At 38.7% G+C, this 25,310-nt stretch overlaps 1 protein-coding gene and 1 long non-coding RNA gene across 2 annotated transcripts in view; one reads left to right on the top strand and one right to left on the bottom strand.

The window, feature by feature from the left end:
- LOC133527033 (uncharacterized) overlaps window positions 1–25,310 on the top strand; it is a 351,591-nt gene that overhangs the window by 213,859 nt on the left and 112,422 nt on the right. The gene's annotated exons all lie outside the window — the stretch shown is intronic.
- On the bottom strand, window positions 2,485–15,753 carry LOC133526845 (putative nuclease HARBI1). Its single transcript, XM_061863654.1, has 7 exons — window positions 15,193–15,753; window positions 14,231–14,427; window positions 13,047–13,176; window positions 7,560–7,701; window positions 4,982–5,182; window positions 4,181–4,389; window positions 2,485–3,220 (listed from the first exon to the last, which is right to left on the bottom strand). The coding sequence occupies exons 1-7, from the start codon at window positions 15,628–15,630 to the stop codon at window positions 2,987–2,989; spliced, it is 1,551 nt and encodes a 516-aa protein (XP_061719638.1). The 5' UTR covers window positions 15,631–15,753; the 3' UTR covers window positions 2,485–2,986.

The following is a 25,310-nucleotide window of genomic DNA, read 5'->3' as shown; positions in this document are numbered from 1 at the left end:
TTTTTCGTATCGATATTTTCAGACGTGACTGTACAAAAATGCGATTTAACCAAATTCACCTTTTTTACCACACATTGTTTACCAAATTCGAATATTACCACCCAAAAAAAAAGCCTAATATAATACATTTGTGAACATATTGAGAAAAAACGTATCCTCTATCTACCGCGACCGGAGATCTCCGTCCAGTATTTTATGTCCCGTATTTGTTACGTACGGATTACCAGTCATTTTAGCCGCAGACGAAAAGCAGTTTTATTTAAATAAAAATAAAGCTGCTCTTCGACTGCGAATTTGTTCGCGTGCAAAAAAATCCGTGGTAACAAACCTCGGGTGCTTTTTTGACAGTTTGGTAGACAACAGGATAACATGTACAGTCACGATATTAAATATCGACACGGACATATTAACAAAAATATGTATACACGATCTTATTGCCTATACATTAAAGTAGTGTGTACATAATTTTTGGCACTTTGTCCGTGTCGATATTTAATACCTTGACTGTACATGTTCGTGTCATCCACGATGACGCGCAGATTTGTCACGTCACGGCACACGTCTTCGTGAATGACACGATCTATAAATACAAATCAGTAACACTATAGCTATAGTTACTGTACTTATTTAAACATCGATTTCTAAGGCAGTGTTGTAGCCATATAGATCAATATTTAGATTAGATCAATATTTGATCTCTAATGGCTCCTCTACACGATGGCCCAGCGTAGGCCAGTCCAAGGGACGCATTTATGCGTTAGAGGGAGCAAGTGATATTGCTATCTTATTCCACTACATAGCTGCGTCCCTTAGACTGGCGTACGAGGGGCCATCGCGTAGAGGAGCCCTTACATTCAACCTCAGGCCAGCAACAGAGGACCTACCGCCGAACCACGCTCGACGTGTTGCCTCTTATAAATTCGTACTAAGTGTGAAAGGGAGGCAACACGTCGAACGTGGTTCGCGGTAGGCCCTCCGATTTTTATGACGAAGTTTTCGGCGACAACTCGTAAAAATATGTATCATGAAGCCTCGTGAACGTCATCTGCCACTGAACTACGATTTATCGCCAGAGAAGGAAAGATTAATGGTGATGAACATTGGCTGCTATAAAATATTATATAACACCGTGTGACAGGGACAGCGTGATAGTATTGAGTGTTTTATTATGTTGTCCCTGTCACACAATATAGTCTTATGTATCTTGCAGTAGGAGTAGCAGAGAAAGGGCTATATTGTTTGTCCTTGTCAAAGTCTCACTTCTCTTTCCTGCATACTTCTAAAAAGTCTTACGTGAAGACGCCCACCGGTTATTATGGTGGGCAACAAATAACCCGATCAAATTACGTTGTATTTGATATGTTGTCAGGAATATTAAAAGGTGTTTTTAATTTTGTCGCATTTCGTATGTTCTGTCCCTCACGGGCGCACGCGTACAGCACATCTATACGATCTTATCATCTATGATATTCCATACAATGGCTATAAAAAAAAAATCCGATGCTACACATTTTGTATCTGTACAGCTATGTGATTGGCTGAACGTGATTTTGCTTTCCTATGTCTTGGTTTATATGGAGTATACTATAGCTGCCATATAAGACTAAATTATCTTAAAGTACAAATAATTCGAGAAGACTTAAGTAAATTAAATTACAATATAAATAAACATACCTATATAGCATATTAAATATATTAAAACGGGTCACTCACGTATTTTAAGTCGATAACGCTCGACATGTTTCACTCCGTACCGAAAGTGCCGGGTTATTCCCACTAGTTACCACCAAGTTGTTACCAGTGATAACTACTCTATTATTAGAGTTTCCCAGTAGTCACCAGTGGTAAAAAGTGGGAAAAAAATCCCATTAGTTAACTAGTTACCTCCAAGTTGTTGCCAGTGATAAATACTAGGTTTTTTCCCAGTAGTTACCATCAGGATGTTGTTAGAGTTTCCCAGTAATTACCAGTGGTAAAAAGTGGGAAAAATATTCCCATTAGTTAACTAGTTACCACCAAGTTGTTACCAGTGATAAGTACTGGGATTTTTTTCCCAGTAGCTACCATCAAAATGTTTTCAGAGTTTCCCAGTAGTTACCAGTGGTAACAAGTGGGAAAAAATATCCCATTAGTTACCACTGGTGACAACTTAGTGGTAACTAGTGGGAATAACAAAGTGTCGTCAGGAGCTTGCGTTGCTTGCGCAGACGGGTGGCGAGTCTGGGCGGGTCCGTCAATGCAAGCTCCTGATGACACTCCCCGGTACGGAGTGAAACATGTCGAGCATTTTTGACTTAAAATACGTGAGTGACCCGTTTTAATACATTTAATGTCTTTGTCTCACGGAAGTTTTATTATTAAATACCTATATAGCATTTGGTGATGCCGAAGTTTGTTAGTTTTCGAGACAAATTAGAGAAGAATAATATTTATTTTGTATTAAGCGGGCAGTACCTTTGCAGCGCTTTTGTAAGTTTGTACGTCTTGTTACTAGGAAGAGAAGGCTTTTTGCAATAACCCAAAAACGGCTGGACCGGTCATGTTCGCTATAGTTTTCTTTGAAAGTTTCCATTAAGCTTTTGTTTTAGATTTTTTTCATATTTTTTGAACTTATGGTTCAAAACTTAGAGAGGGGTGATACATTTTTACCTTTCTTAGCAATTATTTCTGAATATATTTGCTTTATCAAAAAATGGTTGTTGGTGATCCCTATTTGTTTTGAAAGACCTTTCAAACGATACCCCACATCATTGGATAAAAGCGAAACAAAAAACATATTGTAAAAAAAATAGTTTTTATGTTATCGTTCTGTCGCCATGCATGATTTATGTATTCATGCCAAATTGCAGCTTTCTAGCACTAAAGAACGGAGCAACCGCCGGACAGACAGACGGACATGGCGAAACTATAAGGGTTCCTAGTTGACTACGGAGCCCTAAAAAGTGACTATCAGCTAAAATCGTCAAGGTAGGCAAAAGTTCCTAAGTTAGTGTGGGGGGAAGTGCCCCCAGCCCGACGTGAGCCCGAGCCCGTAGGAGGGGGTGTTCATGAGGATCCGGGGGCGCTTGTTGGCGTCGTCGTGCTGCAGCTGCTGATCGTGCATGAGCGGCGCGTGCTGCGCGTGCGCGGGGGGCTGCGGGGGGAGCATGTGCGGGGGCGGGGGCGGAGGGGGGCGCTCCTCCACGGGTTTCTTTCGTTTTTTGCCGCAGTCCGGGGTTACCTGGTGACAAGGAATAGTAGGCCTACATTACTACAAAGGCCGGGACGAAAAGGGTTGCCGGCCGAAGACATATAGACGGCCGAGCGAACCGAGGCCGGTAAGGTCGGGTTATTCCCACTAGTTACCACCAAGTTGTTACCAGTGGTAACTACTGGGAAAAAAATCCTACTAGTTACCAACAACTCGGTACTACTGGGAAACCTTTTACCAGTGGTAACTACTGGGAAAAAAATCCCACTAGTTACCACCAACTTGGTTTGGTGGTAACTAGTGGGATGTTTTTTCCATTAGTTACCAGTGGTAAAAGGTGGGAAAAAAAAATCCCAGTAGTTACCACTGGTAACAACTTGGTGGTAACTAGTGGGAATAAGTAACCATATATTTCGCCTTTGATTTAGCCGGCAGCAAGTTCTGTATAGCCAATTCTGCTTCAGCTCTTAACTCAAGTGGGGTGCAATCAATAATAATTTCTTCGTCGGTAGTTTCGTCCGAACTCATATTTAATTATTTATAACAAAACGAGATTACAAACAACAAAATTAAATCCGATAAAACAGAATGACAGCAAAAAATTATCATGTTTCCCGCCAAATCTTTTTTTTCTATACGGTTAGAGTCACATTTGAGTAGACATTTTTACCGCTAGCTAATATTTAGATGAAATATTAATATTTCAATGTGTATATGTATAGTTAGGAAAAAAAAACTATTGGCCAGCTTCTGTTTTATGGCTTCCAGTTGTAGTTTGTGTGAGCAGTGCCTATATGTCTCACTCTAACATTATGTGTATACTAACTAACCTTCCGTTCATTCCAAAGATGATCCACCAGCAACTGTCTCGCTTGCACTCCCTTCGGGTCTTCAACCTATTGGCCAGCTTCTGTTTTATGGCTTCCAGTTGTAGTTTGTATGAGCAGTGCCTATATGTCTCACTCTAACATTATGTGTATACTAACTAACCTTCCGTTCATTCCAAAGATGATCCACCAGCAACTGTCTCGCTTGCACTCCCTTCGGGTCTTCAACCTGCTTCCTCGAGACGGGACTATTGGCCACTTTTTGCTTCATTGCCTCTAGTCGCTCTTCGGTTTGTGTCAGAGGTGCGACGGGGAGCCCTCGACGGTTGCAGAGATTGTGGAGCATGCAACATGCCACTATCATGTTGGACACTGTGGAAAAAGATTATGTTTTACTAGACGTCGTAAGAGATAAAAAATATACAAAGACTGAGCTTAAAGCAGAAATTAAGTGTAATATTGAAAATTTTTAGTTGAATTCAGTGATTGCAACTAAGATTATAAACCTTAAAGTGCAGATGTCGCTAGTGACGTTGTCACAATAGCAATGGTTAGATTCGCGGTGAATGACGGATGGTCAGCTGGCGCAATTGGTAACGCGTTGAAACGGCAATTCAAAGAAGTGGGTTCGAATCCCACGCTGGCCAAAGTAGATCATCTTGGTTTTTTTTTATTGTGATTGACATCTGTGTATGCAATTTATGGAGCTGACTCTATACTCTATATCTTTGGGTATTTAAATAAAAGTAAGCAAAATCTACCCTCAAATGGCTCCTTAAGCCAGTTGAGGGTAGATGAAAACATTACACGATCAAATAATGTAGGTTAAAAGTCAGGTCGTTCAGTCACAAGCGGTTTTGTATTTGGTTGGTTAACCAATAAATGTTATAACTACCCGAAAATGTACAAATTGTTTACTTTTAATTAAATACTGAGTTATAATTCTGGTTATGACTTTTCTTACCAGTATTAGGATCGTATTGCTTGTTACAAGTAGCTTGCAGACACTTCCACCGGCTTTTCAGCTGTTTAATGGCCTCTATAATAGCGCTGTGTGCCTGAGTGTGTATGGTCGAGTAGTACTTCTCGGGCGACACGGGGGACTTCTTCGTGATCTTCGGTATGGGGGTCATTATGTAGGGCTTTTGCGAGTAGTGTGGGCCGCCTGGAAAGAGGTTATAATTTTAGGACGTGTTATTAGGTTTCCGTACCCAAAGGGTATACATTATTACTAAGACTCCGTTGCCCGTCGGTCAATCTGTCAGTCCGTCTGTCAACAATCGCAGGATAGTTAGACAGTTGAAATTTTCACAGATGATTTCTGTTGCCGCTATAACAACAAATACTAAAAAGTAAGGAACCGTCGGTGGGCGAGTCCGACTCGCACTTGTACGGTTTTTTTATCATTATTCACTATGTGCATGACTGGCGACTATAGGGAGCGTGCATGAACTGTAGGAGGCAGCACAGGAGCCGTCAGATTTTTGGCGCGAGGCGTAACTGTGATGTTTATTGTTCCGATGTAGCCCACAAGATGGCAGCACTTACTATGCACAAGAAAATACGTGACTTGTAAATGTACATGTTTATGGTTACGATTCAGGCCACAAGATGGCAGACCCTCCAACGCGCACGGTCCCTATAGGGAGCGTGTATAAACTATAGACAGCTAAGGAGATGACAGATATTTGGCGCGAGGTGTAAATGTGAAGTTTATGCTTTCAATGTAGCCCACTAGATGGCAGAACCTACTATACGCAAGAAAACGTACGAGAACGGTAGATGACAGCACTTGCTTTGGCGTGAAGTGTAAAGTCAATGTACATGTTTATGTTTCTGATTCAGGCCTCAAGATGGCAGACCCTCTAACGCGCACGGTCCCTCGGTACCCTGGGCGGCTACCGGGAAAATCGAAATTCGTCAATTGCGGGCATTTTTCTCTGTCACTCTAATTACGTGTTAGTGAGAGTAAAAGAGAAAGATCCCCGCAAATTGCGAATTTCGGTTTTCGCGTTAGGCCCCCAGGGATACTCGCACAACCAGGGATCGGAAACCGGTATTTTTTGTATGGGAACGAAAACGGTATTTTTTCGTTCTTTGTTAATTACTTCATTTCTAATTAGGCAATCTAATAATACGAAGTCGTTATCTGAAAGCACAACTGAGTCCTACATTTAGAGTATAAAATAAACCGAAATATATGGTTATCTCGATGTTTTTGCAAAAAACCGGTTCCGATCCCTGCGCACAACATTGGATATGACAGTTGACAACAACTGTCAAATTGTTGTCAACTGTCATATCCAACACGGAACATGTCGTGTAAGTTCCCTATTTTCTAGTGCGTTATAGTTGCCTGTATTTTTCCCACCACGCACTTCATTTTTAGGGATTTGTAAACACATTTTAAGTTTCCTTAAGAAATAATTTAACTGTATGGTTTCATAATAGGTATTTAATTTTTTTTTGGATATTTTATTATTCAAGTAGGCATATTACAATGCGCTTATGAACGTCAAATAAAGCTACACCGGCTCTAACTCTACACCTCTGATCCGAGAAGATTGAAATCCCCCCTCAATTGGAGGAGGGTATCCCAATATGGACCGGCAAGAAACTCGGCGGGACACATCTTTTCAAAACATTACATCTTATAATTAACATGCATTAAATAAGAAAATATACAATTTACATTACTATAGAAATCATACAATTACATACTGTAGCTACTTTTCTTTATAAAAATTTGATTTAAATTATATATATGTACATCAAGTAATACAAAAACTCTCTTTCAGAAACCATATCGAATCAAAAGTAAGAGGGGGGGGGGGGGGCATATATTTTTGTTTCGGAGCGATTATATCCGAAAATATTCACTTTATCAAAAAATGGTTGTTCGAGACCCTTATTCCTTTTAAAAGACCTATCCAACGATATCCCAAACCATTGCGATTTTTTTTTCAAACATTTTGTATGGAAAAAAGTATTTTTAATTTTACCGTTCTATCGCCATATATGATTTATGTATCCATTGCAAATAAGAAAAAAATGTTTATATCGGACCACAATAATCCATAGATGAGTTAGTTGAATGCATCTTAATGCCAAATTGCAGCTTTTTTTTATATACTACGTCGGTGGCAAACAAGCATACGGCCCGCCTGATGGTAAGTAGTCTCCGTAGCCTCCAGAGGAGTTACATGCGCGTTGCCGACCCTAACCCCCCCCCCCCCCCCCCCCTCGTTGAGCTCTGGCAACCTTACTCACCGGCAGGAACACAACACTATGAGTAGGGTCTAGTGTTATTTGGCTGCGGTTTTCTGTATGGTGGAGGTACTTCCCCAGTTGGGCTCTGCTCTAGATCTGGAATGACATCCACTGGCTGTGCCCTACCACACAAAGCGAGATGAAATTCACAATGCCCATACCTCTCTACCCGGGTAGCTTTCTAGCACTAACAATCACGGAGCAAAGCCCCGGACGGACGGACAGACGTACACCTAACCTAACCAAACCATAACACAGAAACGAAAGCTTACCAATAAGCCAGCATTGCTCTCCAGAGTTGTTGAGGCTCTCGAGGTCGTTTTTGACCGCGTGCTGATTGAGTATAGTGTTATGTGAGTGCATCCCACCGGGGATAGCATCCACGCTGATGATGTTGAGGTCGCTGTCGCAAATCTGAAACAAATATGAGTAAGAATTTTAATTGAGGCGCTCAAGCGGGGCAGCGCGAATGCGAAGTGGGCCTACCGCGTAACCGAAAGGGTGTAGCAGGATAGCCTAGGAAAAATTGCCCCCAGCGATTTTGGGCCGAAACTGTAATCAAACGATGCCTTTTGGGGAGGTTATACTCTGCACAAAGTTTCATCCCTCTGTTACCCCCTGGGGGTGAAAAACACCCGATTAACCCCAAAACTGTTTTAATTATTTTTTCCTAAACTATGAAAGTGACGAATTTCAAATTTCGTACAAATATTAATAAGACTAAAAGCTATGTGCTAAAAAAATATTAACCCCCTAACCATTGAAATTCTTGTAAAAAAAACAAAAATAAAAAAAGAATCAACCTGTATATCAAGTTTGGCTCATGGTACCACACCATTTTTTTTTTCAAAAATGAACCAGTTTATATTCTACATGATACAAAAGTTTCATGGACCTACTCCAGAAGGAACATTGCGAAATTAATATGTATTGGCTCTTTGGTGCGTACTATTCATTGAACTCCCACTAAGAGCCTTGCATTATTAATAAACAATGGCTTGCGATCGGACCGCTGGCGCTGCTCGTGCCCGATTTGAAAAAGGTGGGGATAAAGAAGTATGAATCAAACTCATTTGTATTTATAAAAACATTTTTAGGGTTCCGTAGTCAACTAGGAACCCTTATAGTTTCGCCATGTCCGCCTGCCTGTCTGTCTGTCTGTCTGTCCGAGGCTTTGCTCCGTGATCGTTAGTGCTAGAATGCTGAAATTTGGCATGGATATATAAACCAATAAAGCCGACAAAGTCGTACAATAAAATCTAAAAAAATAATTTTTTTGAGGGTACCTCCCCTACACGTAAAGTGGGGGTGAATTTTTGTTTTTTGCTTCAATCCTACAGTGTGGGGTATCGTTGGAAAGGTATTTCAAAACTAATAGGGGTCTTCAACAATTTTTTTTGATTAAGTGAATATATTCGGAGATAATCGCTCCGAAAGAAAAAAAAAATGTGTCCCCCCCCCTCTAACTTTTGAACCATAGGTCCAAAAAAAATTAAAAAAATCGTGGAAGTAGAGCTTAAGAAAGACATTAAATGAAAACTATAGCGGACATGATCAGTTTAGCTGTTTTTGAGTTATCGCAAAAAGTTTCCCCTTCATAGTAAAAAGACATACTTTAATTAGGTACTGATTATGCAAATTTGCCTATTTGTTTAACTCACGTGAAAGGTACCGTTTCATCCCTTGGTTAACAATTTACTATACTTTAAGCTCCAGTTTAGCTTATTGTGACGGAAGAGTAACTACGGAACCCTACACTGAGCGTGGCCCGACATGCTCTTGGCCGGTTTTTTTAAATTATTTTGTTTTCGGGTCCGAGACGTTGCGTATTAAGCATGATACGAGTATAATGATTAGTAGCTACGAAATAGTACGTTTATTTTAATTTCGCAATGTTCCTTCTGGAGTAGGTCCATGAAACTTTTATATAATATAGAATATAAATTGGTACATTTTTGAAAAAAAAAAAATGGTGTGTGTACCATGAGCCAAACTTGAGATCCATGTACAAATGAGTTTGATTCATACTTCTTTATCCCCACCTTTTTCAAATCGGGCACGAGCAGCGGTCCGATCGCAAGCCATTGTTTATTAATAATGCAAGGCTCTTAGTGGGAGTTCAATGAATAGTACGCACCAAAGAGCCAATACATATTAATTTCGCAATGTTCCTTCTGGAGTAGGTCCATGAAACTTTTGTATCATGTAGAATATAAACTGGTTCATTTTTGAAAAAAAAAAATGGTGTGGTACCATGAGCCAAACTTGATATACAGGTTGATTCTTTTTTTATTTTTGTTTTTTTTACAAGAATTTCAATGGTTAGGGGGTTAATATTTTTTTTAGCACATAGCTTTTAGTCTTATTAATATTTGTACGAAATTTGAAATTCGTCACTTTCATAGTTTAGGAAAAAATAATTAAAACAGTTTTGGGGTTAATCGGGTTTTTTTTCACCCCCAGGGGGTAACAGAGGGATGAAACTTTGTGCAGAGTATAACCTCCCCAAAAGGCATCGTTTGATTACAGTTTCGGCCCAAAATCGCTGGGGGCAATTTTTCCTAGGCTATCCTGCTACACCCTTTCCTTATATACCTTTCTATCCACTCTAAGAGTAATAGAGAAAGATAACGAAAGGACTATGCGTCAAAATGGTCTAAAAACCAAAAGAGTTGAGAGTTATCTAATTACCTATTATTTTAGGAAATGAAATGAAAAATGAAAATGAATATATTTATTTCAGACACCAAGTATCCATATGTTCGTTTACAACATTATGTTAGTAACCATATGATATAAATGTTAGTGTACCTATGTTAGTGAAAAGTATAGTGATCATTTGGTCGTACATGCAGGACATCCAATGAGTGATAAGAGGGCTATCCACCTTATCCGCAACCACCTTCAGGAGTGTGTTGGTACTCCCGCACGCGGTCCCACAGGGACGCCACCCTTTTCAGCAGCACTTCGTGGAAGCCGTCCGAGTTCGACTCAGTGGACATTCCCGACGCGCTGTCGCGCCAGGGTAGCCCCACCAAACCCCTGAAGGCGTTGTTATACTGGACACGCAGAGCACTTAAGGTTTTATTGGTGTAGTTGCTCCACATTTCATCCTTTTTTATCTACTACATTTCATTATATGCACACCAAGTTGAATTCCATTGCAGAACTGAAATAATCGAGTTTTAATCAAGAAATGCGCACATAAATACTAGTCCCTTCGATCGGTCAAATCATTCGCCACGCTCGCCCGGGCGGTGCGCGAACCTGCCCCTACAGCAATTCATTTACTTACTTGGACTCAATTACCTTGGTAATAAGGGTGATAACATTTTAACTAAAATACCAATATTTCAATTCTACATGGAATTCCGCTTGGTGCCAATAGAACGAAATTAAGTAGGTACATAGAAATACCTATCTGATGACCTAACTCGCAACTGTTGGTTTTTGAACCACGCTCTATACAAAATTGCCCATGGTCCTTTCGATATTCCCTATTTTGCCCCTTTTCTGGAACTCTCTCGTCTTGACCTTATTATATTTATTTTATGTGCAGTTGTACCACATATTCTATACAATATATATTATATTATAGCACATTATTACACAAATTGACTAAGTCCCACGGTAAGCTCAATAAGGCTTGTGTTGAGGGTACTTAGACAACAATATATATAATATATAAATATTTATAAATACTTAAATACATAGAATTTCGACGCCTGGTTTGGCCTAGTGGGTAGTGACCCTGCCTACGAAGCTGATGGTCCCGGGTTCAAATCCTGGTAAGGGCATTTATTCGTGTGATGAGCATGGATATTTGTTCCTGAGTCATGGGTGTTTTCTATGTATTTAAGTATTTATAAATATTTATATATTATATATATCGTTGTCTAAGTACCCTCAACACAAGCCTTATTGAGCTTACTGTGGGACTTAGTCAATTTGTGTAATAATGTCCTATAATATTTATTATTTATTTATTATTATTTATAGAAAACACCCATGACTCAGGAACAAATATCCATTAATTGTTAATTTCTACTCGTCGACTGTTATGGTTGAATTAAGATTTCGTATACCAAACTATGATTGTGTACTTTTCATGTATGGACTCCCAACTATAAGATTCGTTTCGATATGTCACGTGCCGCCGCGCTCCCATAGAAAGGACTAAACAGGCGCGGCGCGAGGGCGGGAGTCGCGCGTTTATGTCTTTTGCACTACATTTTTATCTACTGAGATACTTACTATTTTCATTCATTAGTTTTTTTTTATACTACGTCGGTGGCAAACAAGCATACGGCCCGCCTGATGGTAAGCAGTCTCCGTAGCCTGTGTACGCCTGCAACTCCAGAGGAGTTACATGCGCGTTGCCGACCCTAAACCCGCCCCCCCTCGTTGAGCTCTGGCAACCTTACTCACCGGCAGGAACACAACACTATGAGTAGGGTCTAGTGTTATTTGGCTGCTGTTTTCTGTAAGGTGGAGGTACTTCCCCAGTTGGGCTCTGCTCTAGATCTGGAATGACATCCACTGGCTGTGCCCTACCACACAAAGTGAGATGACATTCACAATGCCCATACCTCTCTTATGGACGTAGTTTAAGGACGTACCCGGGTCCCAAGATAGGTTTCATAGTAAAAAAAGTTTTATTTTAGATGACTTGTAGAAAAAGTATTGTATAGAATAGTGATATAATCAAGCTTTTCAATCTCGTACCTTACTTAGGCAACTCAGCAAGTACACGTACACGGTACTCGACTGAAAAGCTCTCTATTATATTACAGGGTTCTATGTTACACTTTTATCGAACTGAAATTTGAACTCAACGAACGAAAGAGCTCAACGAGGGGGGTGGGGTTAGGGTCGGCAACGCGCATGTAACTCCTCTGCAGTTGCAGGTGTACATAGGTTACGGAGACTGCTTACCATCAGGCAGGCCGTATGCTTGTTTGCCACCGACGTAGTATAAAAAAAAGAACATTGTCATAGTGACATTAAGTCGAATTTCAACTATCTTGAAAATGTAACATAGAACCTGTAATATTGGGCCAGCAATATCACGTCACGATTGTATAATAGTAGTTTATGTGACATACTGCTACATAATAAAAGGCATTAAAATACATGAGTGAGAAAGAAACGATCGAAGTGAGTTTCTTAATAGGATCACACGAGTGTTTTAATGCTTAATTATGTACAGTTACATACACTATTTTATCTACACACATAAACTTTCTATGATATATTCACTAACCCAAATTACAGGGCATCGTTGCTCTCTTGGCGGAACTCGCGGATGTCACGCATTCGTTGTTTTTTTTTTTTTAATTCAGAGACAAACGTAGAGTCGGGGGCCTATTTCCGTATCATTCGATACAAACTAACATGCGAGATATGTCAAAATCGTATGCAATTGACATTTCATTTCGAACAAAAAGGCATCTCGACTGATATTAGAATAGAGGTCAAATGGAATTGTTTTTTTTTTCAAGAGATGTTCCAAATTTGAAGTCATAACCAAATCGATTTTGATGTAGTTATGAAGCAATTACAACATCATCACAGATAAGAAATTTGTTGTAACAAAACAGTTTCTCGTAATGTTGGCCATTTACGAATTTAGAAGGCATCATAGAGGGTTTATGATATGTGTGTAGATAATATACTATATAATATAGTTTGTTTACTAGTGTTTTACAAATACATAATTATTACGGTTTTTATTGTCATTCCGCTTTGTGCATACTTACAATCTGTGCCTTCTTGGAGTGGTATGACTTGTTGAAATGGCTCTTTTGGTCGACATCGGGCCGCGCTATAGGCACGTGGGTGCACTCTATGCAACCGACGACATTCGGGACTCCATATTTCATGTAGAACCTTGAAAAAGAGGGACACTGTTAACATATTTAGGGTTCCGTACAATCGGGACCATATTACTAAGGCTCCACTGTCTGTCTCTCTGACTGTCACCAGGCTGTATCCGGCTAAACCATTTGCGGACTGTACGGCACGGCCTCGTAAAACTGAACGCATTCACTTGCGATAGCTATTAGTCCATCTACATGTATGACAGAAATGAAACGAACCAAAAATACAAAAAATTATGGATCCCTTGGGCGTTGGTGGGCGAGACCGACTTGTACTTGTCCGGTTTTTTACAAACTTATTAACTTGCAATGGTTGCATATATTATGTAGTTTCGGGTCAAATCTTGATAGCTAAATTTGCCACTTTCCAGTATTCAATTGAACTGAAATATCACAAATTCGTAAGTTGGGTGACAATGCAACGTTATGGTACAGTCACGGACTTTAATTGTTGAGTTATTTAGGCTTTACATTAGAGATATAGCTTTAGTGTTGACAACCAAATAGCTTGAACCAGGGACCTGTCCACCCCTTCCCAGAAAAAAGCCTTTAAATGGCTTAGTACATCGAATTACCCAAACGTTTTGAATGGCTTACACATTGATTTTACTTAGCTCTAGAAAGGGGTTTCCCTTTCAGAGCTACCACTAAAATGAAAGGATATCCCCTTCCTAATTGTTATATATAGACATTGAGGGTAGGGTTTGACATTAGTGTACAAAGTGAGATAGCTATGGAAAAGCAGTCTGTCAATGCGAACCTGGACGAGTACATGTGCTTGGACCCCAAAACTGTGAGTTATATTAGTGGCGACGAGAAAAACTAGGACAATAGTGTGCAATTACAGTGTAAAGTGTGTGATTTAAGTAAAAAACGCATCTATTTTTTTTTTTTATACTACGTCGGTGGCAAACAAGCATATGGCCTGCCTGATGGTAAGCAGTCTCCGTAGCCTATGTACACCTACAACTCCAGAGGAGTTACATGCGCGTTGCCGACCCTAACCCCACCCCCCTCGTTGAGCTCTGAAAGAAATATAAATAGAAATCAAAGCAAATACTAACCTAGCTTTTAGATTGTCTCTTTCCACTCTCAGATGCGGGAAGTGTATGTATTTCTTCACTAGAGCAGGATTGTTCAAGGCCTCCGTAACTTGTGTGACGGCTGATAATACAAAGTACTGGGTTATGTTCGGGTCCGTCTTTCCGTGGATTGACTTCTGGTATTTGCCCGTGGCGAAGAATGCTAGCGCTGCCATTACCTGAAATACAAATTTGTATATTTATTTTTCTAGGCCACAAATGTACATACAAAACATTGAACAGTTGAATAGTTCGTTTTTTTTTAGTATTAGGACAAAGCTAAACAATTTAGACATGTCTTTTTATTGAAAACGCTTTTTAAAAATCAGTACTTATGATAGCAAAAGAATGTAACTAATCAAATCTCCGTGTGCTAGCAACCCTAGGAAACACTTCTTGCCAAATTGTGTTGTAAATGTGTGGAACTCTCTACCAGAAACTGTTGTTAGTGCAGTTGGTGATACTCTTTCATAAATAGACTAGATACACATTTTCGAACTTTAAAAACTGCAAAATAAACACAAGTGCTGCAATATACACGCATCAGCTCCAAGAGCTGCTACTGTAACAATAAAAAAAAAAAAAAAAAAATAATGTTAATGATTGTGTATGGCCCATCCAGTATTATGTGCCCCATATTTGTTACGTATAAATAAATCTCCGGCCTTGATACATGCAGTCGAATTCGTCGAGTAGCTTTATTTAAACCAAAATATGTACTATACTCTACTAGTCATCATCCAGTACAACAGATGGAGCTTAGGGGTGGATTTTTTTGACAGCTTAATAAACAACAGGTTAATAAACATACAGTTTACGTTTTGAACATTTGCTATAACATTTACTATGAGTCTATTTCATTGTAATTGTGAGTTCAATCAAAACAAACAAACTATAGTCTCGAAACTTGTCAGTGGAGCTAAAAGTAAAGATACTCAACAAACCTTGCTCTCAACGGAGAACTCAATAGACTTAGTAGACTCGGGCATCACTGGCTTTAACTCCTCAATCAACCCGCGAGCCAAGTCCTTTGACAATCTATACCTCTCTATAAACGTGGGGTCAGGCAGATCAAACGGATCAGTTTCCGCGGGCTTTGACCTCTTCTCCTGAACCATAAGCTCTTCTGGAGCCTTCTGCTGATTCATCTGCTCAGATTTATCCTTTAACTGAGTATAAACTCCTTTCTCTAAACCCCGATGGTCAGGATGAGGGTTCTGATGATGCTTTTGCGTTTGTGGCGCGTCCCATTTTAGGAGTTCGAAAATCTCTGGTTCCTCGTCTACGACGGATATATAGCCTTCTTCTGGCGGCTTTCCAGCCATTGTTTGTGAGGAATCAGTTGATTTTAATTGAAACAGAAATAGAAATGTAGCTTGCATAGATTGACAACAATGACGTTATGACGTTAAGTGCTGTGTTGCCAGGTTGGGTATAAAATCTTCTAAAGTAAAAATTATTACCCCGTTTGCGTAATGTAATGGTAACTCTATATTTCAACCATTCATCACTCATCAGTTCGCACTTGAAAGCGCGAATTTTGAAAAATATTATTTTTTTGTCCTACGTATTTTTTTCAGGACCTATAGTTTGGCTGGGGTTGGCCGGTCGAAGTATTAAGCAGATGGCGCCATCATAGCTTGCCCTGTCAATCCCTAGAATTGTGTCAAATTTTTTTTTTTGGAATTTTGTGACCTGGATTCCAGTACTTTAAGCCAAATCTCATAGAACTAAACTAGAGACAGGGGCAAGCTATGATGGCGCCATCTATGCAAACCTTTGACAGTTGCCAACCCCATTCAAATATAGATAGTGATAATCATATCATAATCATACTGTCTTTGTCTTACGCTAGTAAAAGCACCCAAAGGAAAGGGATCAGATTTTTTGTTCTTATTTACTGATAAATTTGGTTTGCCAGATTGTATAAAATAAATTTGATCATAAAAATCATTGTTGTAACATGGTAACTTGTACCTGATCATATTTAACAACAGCAACAAAACAACAATTATCCTTTGAAACTCGAGCCTGTATCTGTAACCTAGGTAATTAGTTGTAAATTACTAATTATACCATACCACGATGACTTTATGAACTCTGACCGGCATTCCACATATTTTGGCAAATAGAAGCCATTGAGAGTATGAGTCACACGAAGCGCCAGACGGGCGCCCTGTCTGGGGCTACCATTGCATATGTAGTAGTATAGTTAAGTTAAGAAAAAGTATGGAAGTAAGTCGTGTAGTCGTGCTTTTTTTGGATTTGTTAGATGGCGCAACTAGATTGTTTCCCCCGAGTTGCACCGTTTCTATTATGTACGGAAGACCGTTAAATTTTAGGTATAAACTATAAAGTGCCGTAATTTTGGAGTAAATTAAAAGCTATTAGGTTCAAGCTAAGTAGTGTATAGAGAACACCTTGGTGCATAGTATATCTTAATTAAAAAGATGTGCAATGTATGATACCCTAAAAAAATTTTTTTTTTCGATTGCGGCTCGAGGATAAGTCAGTCGGTTGGTGCAATCTCAAGTTAAGCTTTTTAAAGCATTATAAACATTCAGTTAACTTTGCACGCCTGGGCAAATTATGGAACATGTATTTTTAATTATTTTGTACATTGTGCTTCGGGGGAAATTAAGAGAGACGTGAAAATTTTAAAAACGGTACTTATCTAAAGACACTACATTTGCACTAAATAAAAAATAGATTTTTTTTACCGGAAGTTTGTCAAAAAGTAAATAGAATTAATCGCAACGAACTGCAAGCGAAGGTGGTTGGCAGCACGTGGCGCGGGGCGCGCGGGGCGGGGAGATAGCGCAGCGCGCAGCTAGGGTTTGCAATATCCGACAATTTTTCGGATCCGGATACATAGAAATAGGATATCAAGAACGACTGTCAAACTTCAAAAGTGCGACCAAAAATGAAATGCAAGTTTGTGCGTAAATTGTCTATGTGAGATCAAAAATAGTAATGTCATGTTACAACATATTAATAATCTATCGGTGTTTGACTGCTTTATCGACTACTAATTCAAATGTGTTTGATTGTATAAAAAAATGTTATACGAGTAGGTATGAAGTCGCTTCCCTTATGGTCATATAGGGCCCAAAAGGTGCCTATGAAACCAGCATCATATTTTAGTATGTTGTTAAGCATGTTATTCTGACTAAAAAACATTGGGAGACAGTTTCTAACGTGGTTAAGTCACCAGTTATGACGTCATCAAAATGGCCGGTGCCGTGTTCAGAATATTGCGTATACCACAGCAAGTATATCACATGTAAGCTTGTGTGGGGTGTCATATAAGCAAAATTAAATGCGCTACAATATCGTTTATACATTTGACCTTGTAAATACCATAGTTTGCGAGAAAGGACTATGCGTCAAAATGGCCCCAATACCAACAGAGTTGAGAGTAAGGTCATTACATAGGTATTTCTATGTACTTCATTTCGTTCTATAGGCACCAAGCGGAATTCCATTGCAGAACTGAGATATTGGTATTTTAGTCAAAATGTCGTCACCCTTATTACCTAGGCAATATAGTCCACCGCCGGGCCAGCGCGGCAAATCATTCAGTGTGCTCGCCCGGCGGTGCGCGAACATCTACCCTGCAGTAATTAATTTACTTACTTGGACTCTATTGCCTAGGTGCATAGAAACACCTATCTAATGACCTTACTCTCATTTCTGTTGGCGTTGGGTCCAGGCTCCATACAAAGTTGCCCATGGTCCTTTTAAGTTTTATTTAAATTTTCCCGAAAAAAAAACCGTTTTTTGTTTTCATCAACTTTACTAGTAACTTTACAGGAAGACATTGTATCAAGATATGAATGCTACATTAATAAGCTATAAAATTCCATTAAAATTTTGAAAATCGGTTTATAAACAAGCAAATTACACTATTTTTGTTCCATACCGGATGACACCACCAAGAGTCGGATGGCTGTTTCAATACAATTTGCAAGGCAAATGATGTTTAAGTAAAGGTAACTTGCTGAACGATATTTATAGTAAAGTAATATTTTCGATAAAAGTATTATTATCAAAGTTAAGAATACTGAGATCGTTTTATTGTAATTTACTCCGGATCTAGCTAATTAAAGTTACACACTAATTAAACATTTTTTTTTTTTACGTATTATTTTGTCCCAGAGCATGCACCTTCGCATGCGCAAAGCATAGTGTATTTAAATCCGTGTTTTACTCCCCCACACCCTGTACAGCGTTCTTTGCACTTGCAAGACAATAGCTCCTTGCAGAGGTGTACGCTGGTCCATCATTTTTCTTTCGCCAAGCCTAGTGTCAAAAATCTAGCATTTGTGGGTCGCTATTCAGGTAAATTGGTCCCAATGTGGGTCTGTTAAGCCCTTTTTATATGCTGTAGGAGAGCATCCTGTTGAAGGAATATACTCGATCGCTCTGGTTTTTCCTAAACAAGATCCTCCTCGCAGTATTTACATTACCTATTTGTGTCCCTACTGGGAAGTTATATGTAGGGTTTGCAATTAGAATATTGTGATATTCTAATTATTCGAATATCCACCAAAATAAATATCCGAATAAACTGATTTAGATAACACAGAAATAACGTTTTTAACTATGTTTTAATACAATGATATCACCCCAACTAATTTTAAATGATTACTTGATTACTATAATAGCTAACATAATGTTATCTCTAAAACCGTACTTAATAAGGAGGGTTTATATCTGGATTAGCTGGTGCATAGTTGGAAATACATCCAATGCCTCACCTCGTGTTCATTCGTCATGAAATACTAACTATGAAAGCAATACTTACTTACTTCACTGGATCAGTGACCCAAAAAGAATCTTGGCCTTTGATACAAGAACTACGTCACTCTGCTCTATTCTGCACCACTCCACGCTAGTTGGATACTCCGAGGGCGTTTTAGGGCTACATCGCTCCTGCGGTATATCTTTTCACAGCCCGATTCTCTCCCGTCCACTCCAAGTGACCAAGCCTGCGAAGTCGTGCGGCTATAATCTCGCTAATTATATTGGGTGCCGCAACTAGCTACTCTAGCTCCCTATTTTTCCTACGCTTTCATCTTCTCTATCTTCATCTCTGATAGGTCCCAGAATATTCCGCCAGAATTTCGTCTTCTTCACTAAGAACTTGTTCTTTTTTTTCTGATTCAGAGTCCAAGTGTAATACTTACCGATGTCATTCATCAAAATCTAATTATTGTCTTATAGACTTGTATCATGGACAGTCTACTGATCAGCTTGGACACTAGAACTCGGCGAAGCGCTGCTGAGCATCATAGGGCATTTTGGATTCGAACATCTATCTCCTCTTCCCGATTACTTTAGGTAGGTCTTTTCTTTTCGATCTGCGGTGGCAGCATGGTTCTATTTTTATCACTTGTCACTATGCCCTTCATGACAAATGATAAAGAGCCGACCATCTTAGCCCTATTCATTTGGAGATATTCTAGTGGTTGATTATCAGACCAATTTTCTCTCCTTCCTACTCTACTATCCTAGCCTTGGCCTTCAGGTTGCTTTTGTTTTGGGCCTATAGCCCCAAGTCATCAGGATATCCAATGATCTAATGTTTGCATTAAGCAACATTCGCATTCATTGTATAAAGTTACTGCGTTACACCTGTATGTACCTATCAAAATTGATGTGCTGTTAGTATTTGAATTGATTAAATATATGAAAATACTATATTTAAATGATAAAATGGTATGCAATTATTCATAAATTTCATTAGAAAATTGTTCCGGTTATAGGTCAATAACCATATTTAACGGATCCGTAATATCCGGATCTTATGACCCGATATCCAGATATTTTGGATATCCGGATCTCAAACCCTACGCGCAGCGATTGTTCCGAGACAGTTTGTTTGACACTTTTGACGGGCAACGAGCACAAATCTTTCTTCTGGCATTAAAACGGAACTATTGTTTTAAACAATCATTGAGTGAACTAAGTAGCCTAACGTTTTCGTAAGTATATGGAAAAACGCGATTTTTCGAATTTAACAAACATTGAGCGTACCTATATTTAATTTGTTGACTGTCTGTCTGCATACTCAGAAACCCTACTATTTTTGCAGTACATGCCACTACTCGTGCCTCAAGAGCCGTGCTTCGTCGGTGTATCTACGCGCGTTCCTTCTCTTGCCACTAATCACGCGCTTGTCGCTTCTGTGTATTTATTGCTCTACGTTTTTGGTACTTGATTACAAAACTGCATGTTCCGTATAAAAATGCCAATTTTTTATGGGGTGCGAATGTAAACAAAATCAAATGAATATGATTGCATCAATTTCCAATAGTATTAAAATTTCCCCCGAAGTACAACGACAGTAAAACATGAAAAACTACTTTCCGGGTGTCGCACCATGGTGCGAATTTGACATTGGATTTAGATATTTTTTCTAATTATTTACTCAATTTGCACCGAGTACATTACTTTCCCCAGACCCGCAATGGCCAAAATAGATTTTTTTTAATGTTGTTTTTTTTTTACCTGTTCCGTAGCTTAAATTAACATAAATAACACGTGCGAATTTAGATATAAGTGTTGTAAAACGTACGCCAAATTACAGCGAGTACACCTTTTTTCTCTTCTTAGTTATAACCATTACATTATTTTCAGCCGATTTCACCCCTTTCCGGGGGGGTGAATTTAGTAACGATTGTATAAAGTTCGATTTTTAGCCCATACAAAACAATCCGTAGTGATTTTATTAGTCCTTAGAATTAGTTCCTGACTTTAGTGAAATTTGAGTTAATTTGACCGTACTATAGGTACACTTATACAGTCCAGGCCATATCATATACATTATATGCAGTACATGCACCTTATTGCCACAGGTTATGGTTGAGAATTGTATACTTACATAATTTGTAACTATCATCGTTGGTAATTTTGCGACTGGATAAAGTATATCATCGATCAATGAAGTTAGTAAACAGTACTTTTGGGAAAAATATTGAAAAATTAACCGATGAGTCACTGCTGTAAGGTTCACTTTTTATTACAATAACATTTGACATTCATATACCACAAGATTGATGTAATATATTGTAAATAATTGTATATACCCGTATAACTGTATTTGCATGTACATGTACTTATCGCAAATAACAAATAATCTGAATCTGAATCTGTGTTGTATTCTTGAAATTCTGATCCCTACTTAATATTATAAATTCGAAAGTAACTCTGTTTGTCTGTTACCTCTTTACGCTTAGGGGTCATCCATAAACGACGTCACACGAATTTCATGGTTTTTTAACCCCCTTTCCCACCTCCTTGTCACACCAGGTTACATTTGGCAACCCCCTCCCCCTGGAGTGACGTTACATATTCGACAATTATCAACTCAGCAATTCGAATTAAGTATAATAAAAAAAAATGTATGAGACGAAACCGAAAATAACACGACTAAAATGATTTATAGCACTGCAAAAACGACTTATTTAAAGCGATTATAAAAATATCAAACCAGTTTTCGGGTACAGGTTTGTCACAACATGTCACATGTTTTTGGCCTCTGGGGGCCTACCGGGAAAATCGAAATTCGCAAATTGCGGGGATCTTTCTCTTTTACTCTCACTAAGACGTAATTAGAGTGACTGAGAAAAATGCCCGCAATTGACAAACTCGATTTTCGCGGTAGGCCTCCAGGTAGTTAAACCGCTGAACCGCGAAACCTGGTATGGGGACAGTTATAGGCCCAAGGAAGGTAGGATATAAGTTTAGTTTTTATCAAGCTATATAGAAATGAATTTATATGACACATACAAAACAACCATAAACCAATATTGTAACTAGGAACACAATATTTATATTTGTAACTAGGAACTTCAAATATAAGTCCTCTTGTAGGTAGATAACATCAATATATAACAGGGATGGCCAACTTGGTTAGACCCAAGATCTCCTGTTTACTAACGAAACCCTGTGCGATCTACCAATTACATACTTCTTGAAACCTTAAATGAAACTGGTCTACGTATTTATATTTTTTGCCTTGCCACGATCGACTGGACTAACAGTCGGGATCGACCGGTCGATCGCGATCAACCTGTTGGCCACCCCTGATATATAATAAGTAATTAACATTGAAAAAAAAAAGTGTAGATATATATCAATGAATGACGGCTAACGCGTTTACTTTCACCGCTAGGGGCGCTACTATAGACGGAGGTCTTACAAAATGTCAAATGCATAGTATTTTTGGGGGTTACAAGCTTTTTTATCGCGATAAAAATTCGCGAATTTTCACTCCTTATTGTGGTAAATCCTTTTTTTATTTTTGATTATTCATGGTAAACACAGTTCAATAAATGTTAGTGTTTATAAATAAGTGCCAACTATAATAATCTATACAACATTAAACAGGTTTTGACGGTGACACAGACGGTGAAATACTTTTGTGTATTTTTTTTTATACTACGTCGGTGGCAAACAAGCATACGGTCCGCCTGATGGTAAGCAGTCTCCGTAGCCTATGTACAGTCAGCGTCAAATACTTTGTAGCAACCAAACTAGCCAAATAGTTCGGTACACCATATAATATATTTAGTATGGTGTACCGAACTATTTGGCCACTTTGACTGCTACAAAGTATTTGACGCTGACTGTACGCCTGCAACTCTAGAGGAGTTACATGCGCGTTGCCGACCCTAAACCCCCACCCCCCTCGTCGAGCTCTGGTAACCTTACTCACCGACAGGAACACAACACTATGAGTAGGGTCTAGTGTTATTTGGCTGCGGTTTTCTGTAAGGTGGAGGTACTTCCCCAGTTGGGCTCTGCTCTAGGTCTAGAATGATATCCACTGGCTGTACCCTACCACACAAAAGATCTTAGCACATTATTACATCTCAACAGCCACTCGACTCAAAATTAAATATTGAAATTAAAGCCTTATCTTGTATATCCTATAGTACAATGTTTAAAATTTAGGTAACTGTCGGTGGTCTACGCGTCGTCCACTCGTCGTCCACTAAGGTGAACCAAAAGTGAGTTGAGTTGGTGTGGAATTGGTATAGTGTGCGAAGACCTAAAGCGTGATGAGATTCACAATGCCCATACCTCTCTTGTGGACGTAGTTTAAGGACGTACCCGGGTCCAAAATATTGTATATATTAGAACGTATATATCGGGTGTATATTAGAACGTATTATTACTTATTAAATAAGCATAGCATAATTTTGAGAGCTGTTTTTCTGGACAATCATCTACAGTGGCGCCATCTGGTAAGCACAAAAACGGTAGCCCTCATTATGGTAACTCAATACAACCGCAAGTCACTTCCAGGAAATTTCTCGAGATTAGGATGACATTAGGTAGCCATTGCAGACTCTGGGCTCCTTTAACGGCTTTTTTTTCTTTTTTTATTAAGAAACAAACAGTCTTACAAAACAGATAAGTATATAAAGTAACATCTTTCTAGTTATAGACCTATAGTTTCCTATATGTAAACAAATATTAACCGGCTTTGAGGCAAACGAGCAGATGGATCACCTGATGGTAAGCGATTACCGCCGCCCATGGACACCTGCAACACCAGAGGGGTCGTTAGTGCGTTGCCGGCATTTAAGATAGGAGTACGCTCTTCTCTTTTCTTGAAGATTTGAAGGTCGTATCGGTCCAGAAATTCTGCAGGCGACAGTTCATTCACAGTTGAGGACTGCCAACCATCTAAGTGGTGAGGATGGAAATGTTGTCGCGTAGGGCGATGGAGAAAAGAATGAAGATGAAGAGTAGTATTTATTATTTTATTATTCATATCTGCCAAAACACATGTGGGGGAATTATAGCAAGTTCGAAAGATGCCTACCTTTTTACAAGTAGGTATACTTTAATATACCTGCGTAAAGAAATATAAATATTTTAAAATAAACTTTAAAATCCATAGGTCACTGTACCAATTATACTTTTTGTGTTATCATCATCATTCGTTCATCATTCAAAGAAAATTATATAATTAATACGCCATATTATTACTTCGAATCGCCGAATCCCTTCCCAGTGTTGCTCGAAGCATTGATCGGTAAAAAGCCGCAATGTATCTAAATTCGCATGCAATTTGTTGCAAGATGAGTAGAGGCCTTTACAATGTTATCGTTTAATAAAACTCTTAGTTTTATATGGATATTTATTTATATAAGCTAATTGTTCTAGAACAAGGAGCGTCATGACGTAGGAAGGTAAAATATTACATTAAATATAATACAGTTTACTTATCTCGAAATATTAAACAGACAAATAATTAAAAAACAGTATTTTAACTTCCTATTTTGTTATTCCCCGTGCTGCTAATCAGAAATACCTATTTACCAGGAGACGCCCTTTTATAACAATAATGAGTATCAAGATAACAGATTTCTTGCTCTCATTATGTGTTTTCAAAGAAAATAAAATATTGTCGGATCTTAATACACCAAAAACATTTTAGATACTAAGTCTGTTCGGTCTGTTTCACAATGATTAAGTAAAGTCATCGTTGGCGTTTCACGATCCTCAAATAAGCTTAACTGATAGATAAAGTGCTAAGTTTTACTGACCTTTTTCTCGCATCCTGTATGTTTTTTTCAAAATCTGTAAACGCTAATCTTCATTAATTTGAAATAGAGGGAAGGTCTGTTAAGACCGTTTTCGTGTAGCAGCACGGGATCTCGTGACTGCCCTTACTGACCCAAAAATATAATCTAACCTGTATAGACGTGCAAGTAGCAGAAAACTGACCGAAAGTTTCATAATAATTACACAAGAAAAAAAATGCCTATAGTAAACACCCCCATAATGGAACAGGCACCAGTAATGGAATGGTATAGACAAATCCTGTAAAACAAGTGTTTACTATCAGTTTTTAATCGCTGGCAACATTTTACCGTAAACAAGAGCCAAAGAGCTGCTTAAGTTTATTTTTTCATTGATATTTGTTATTTTGAAAATGAATGGCGCCATACATACTATGTCTGGAGCAAAAAAAAAACACAGTTTTAATTGGTTAATAATATTGAAACCAATTGCAGTAGCCATCATTAAATACATAGATAAC

Source organism: Cydia pomonella, chromosome 17, assembly GCF_033807575.1.
Source record: "Cydia pomonella isolate Wapato2018A chromosome 17, ilCydPomo1, whole genome shotgun sequence".
NCBI classification, from domain to species: domain Eukaryota; kingdom Metazoa; phylum Arthropoda; class Insecta; order Lepidoptera; family Tortricidae; genus Cydia; species Cydia pomonella.
The sequence above is the reverse complement of the archived record's forward strand: the minus strand, read 5'-3'. Positions and strand labels throughout refer to the sequence as shown.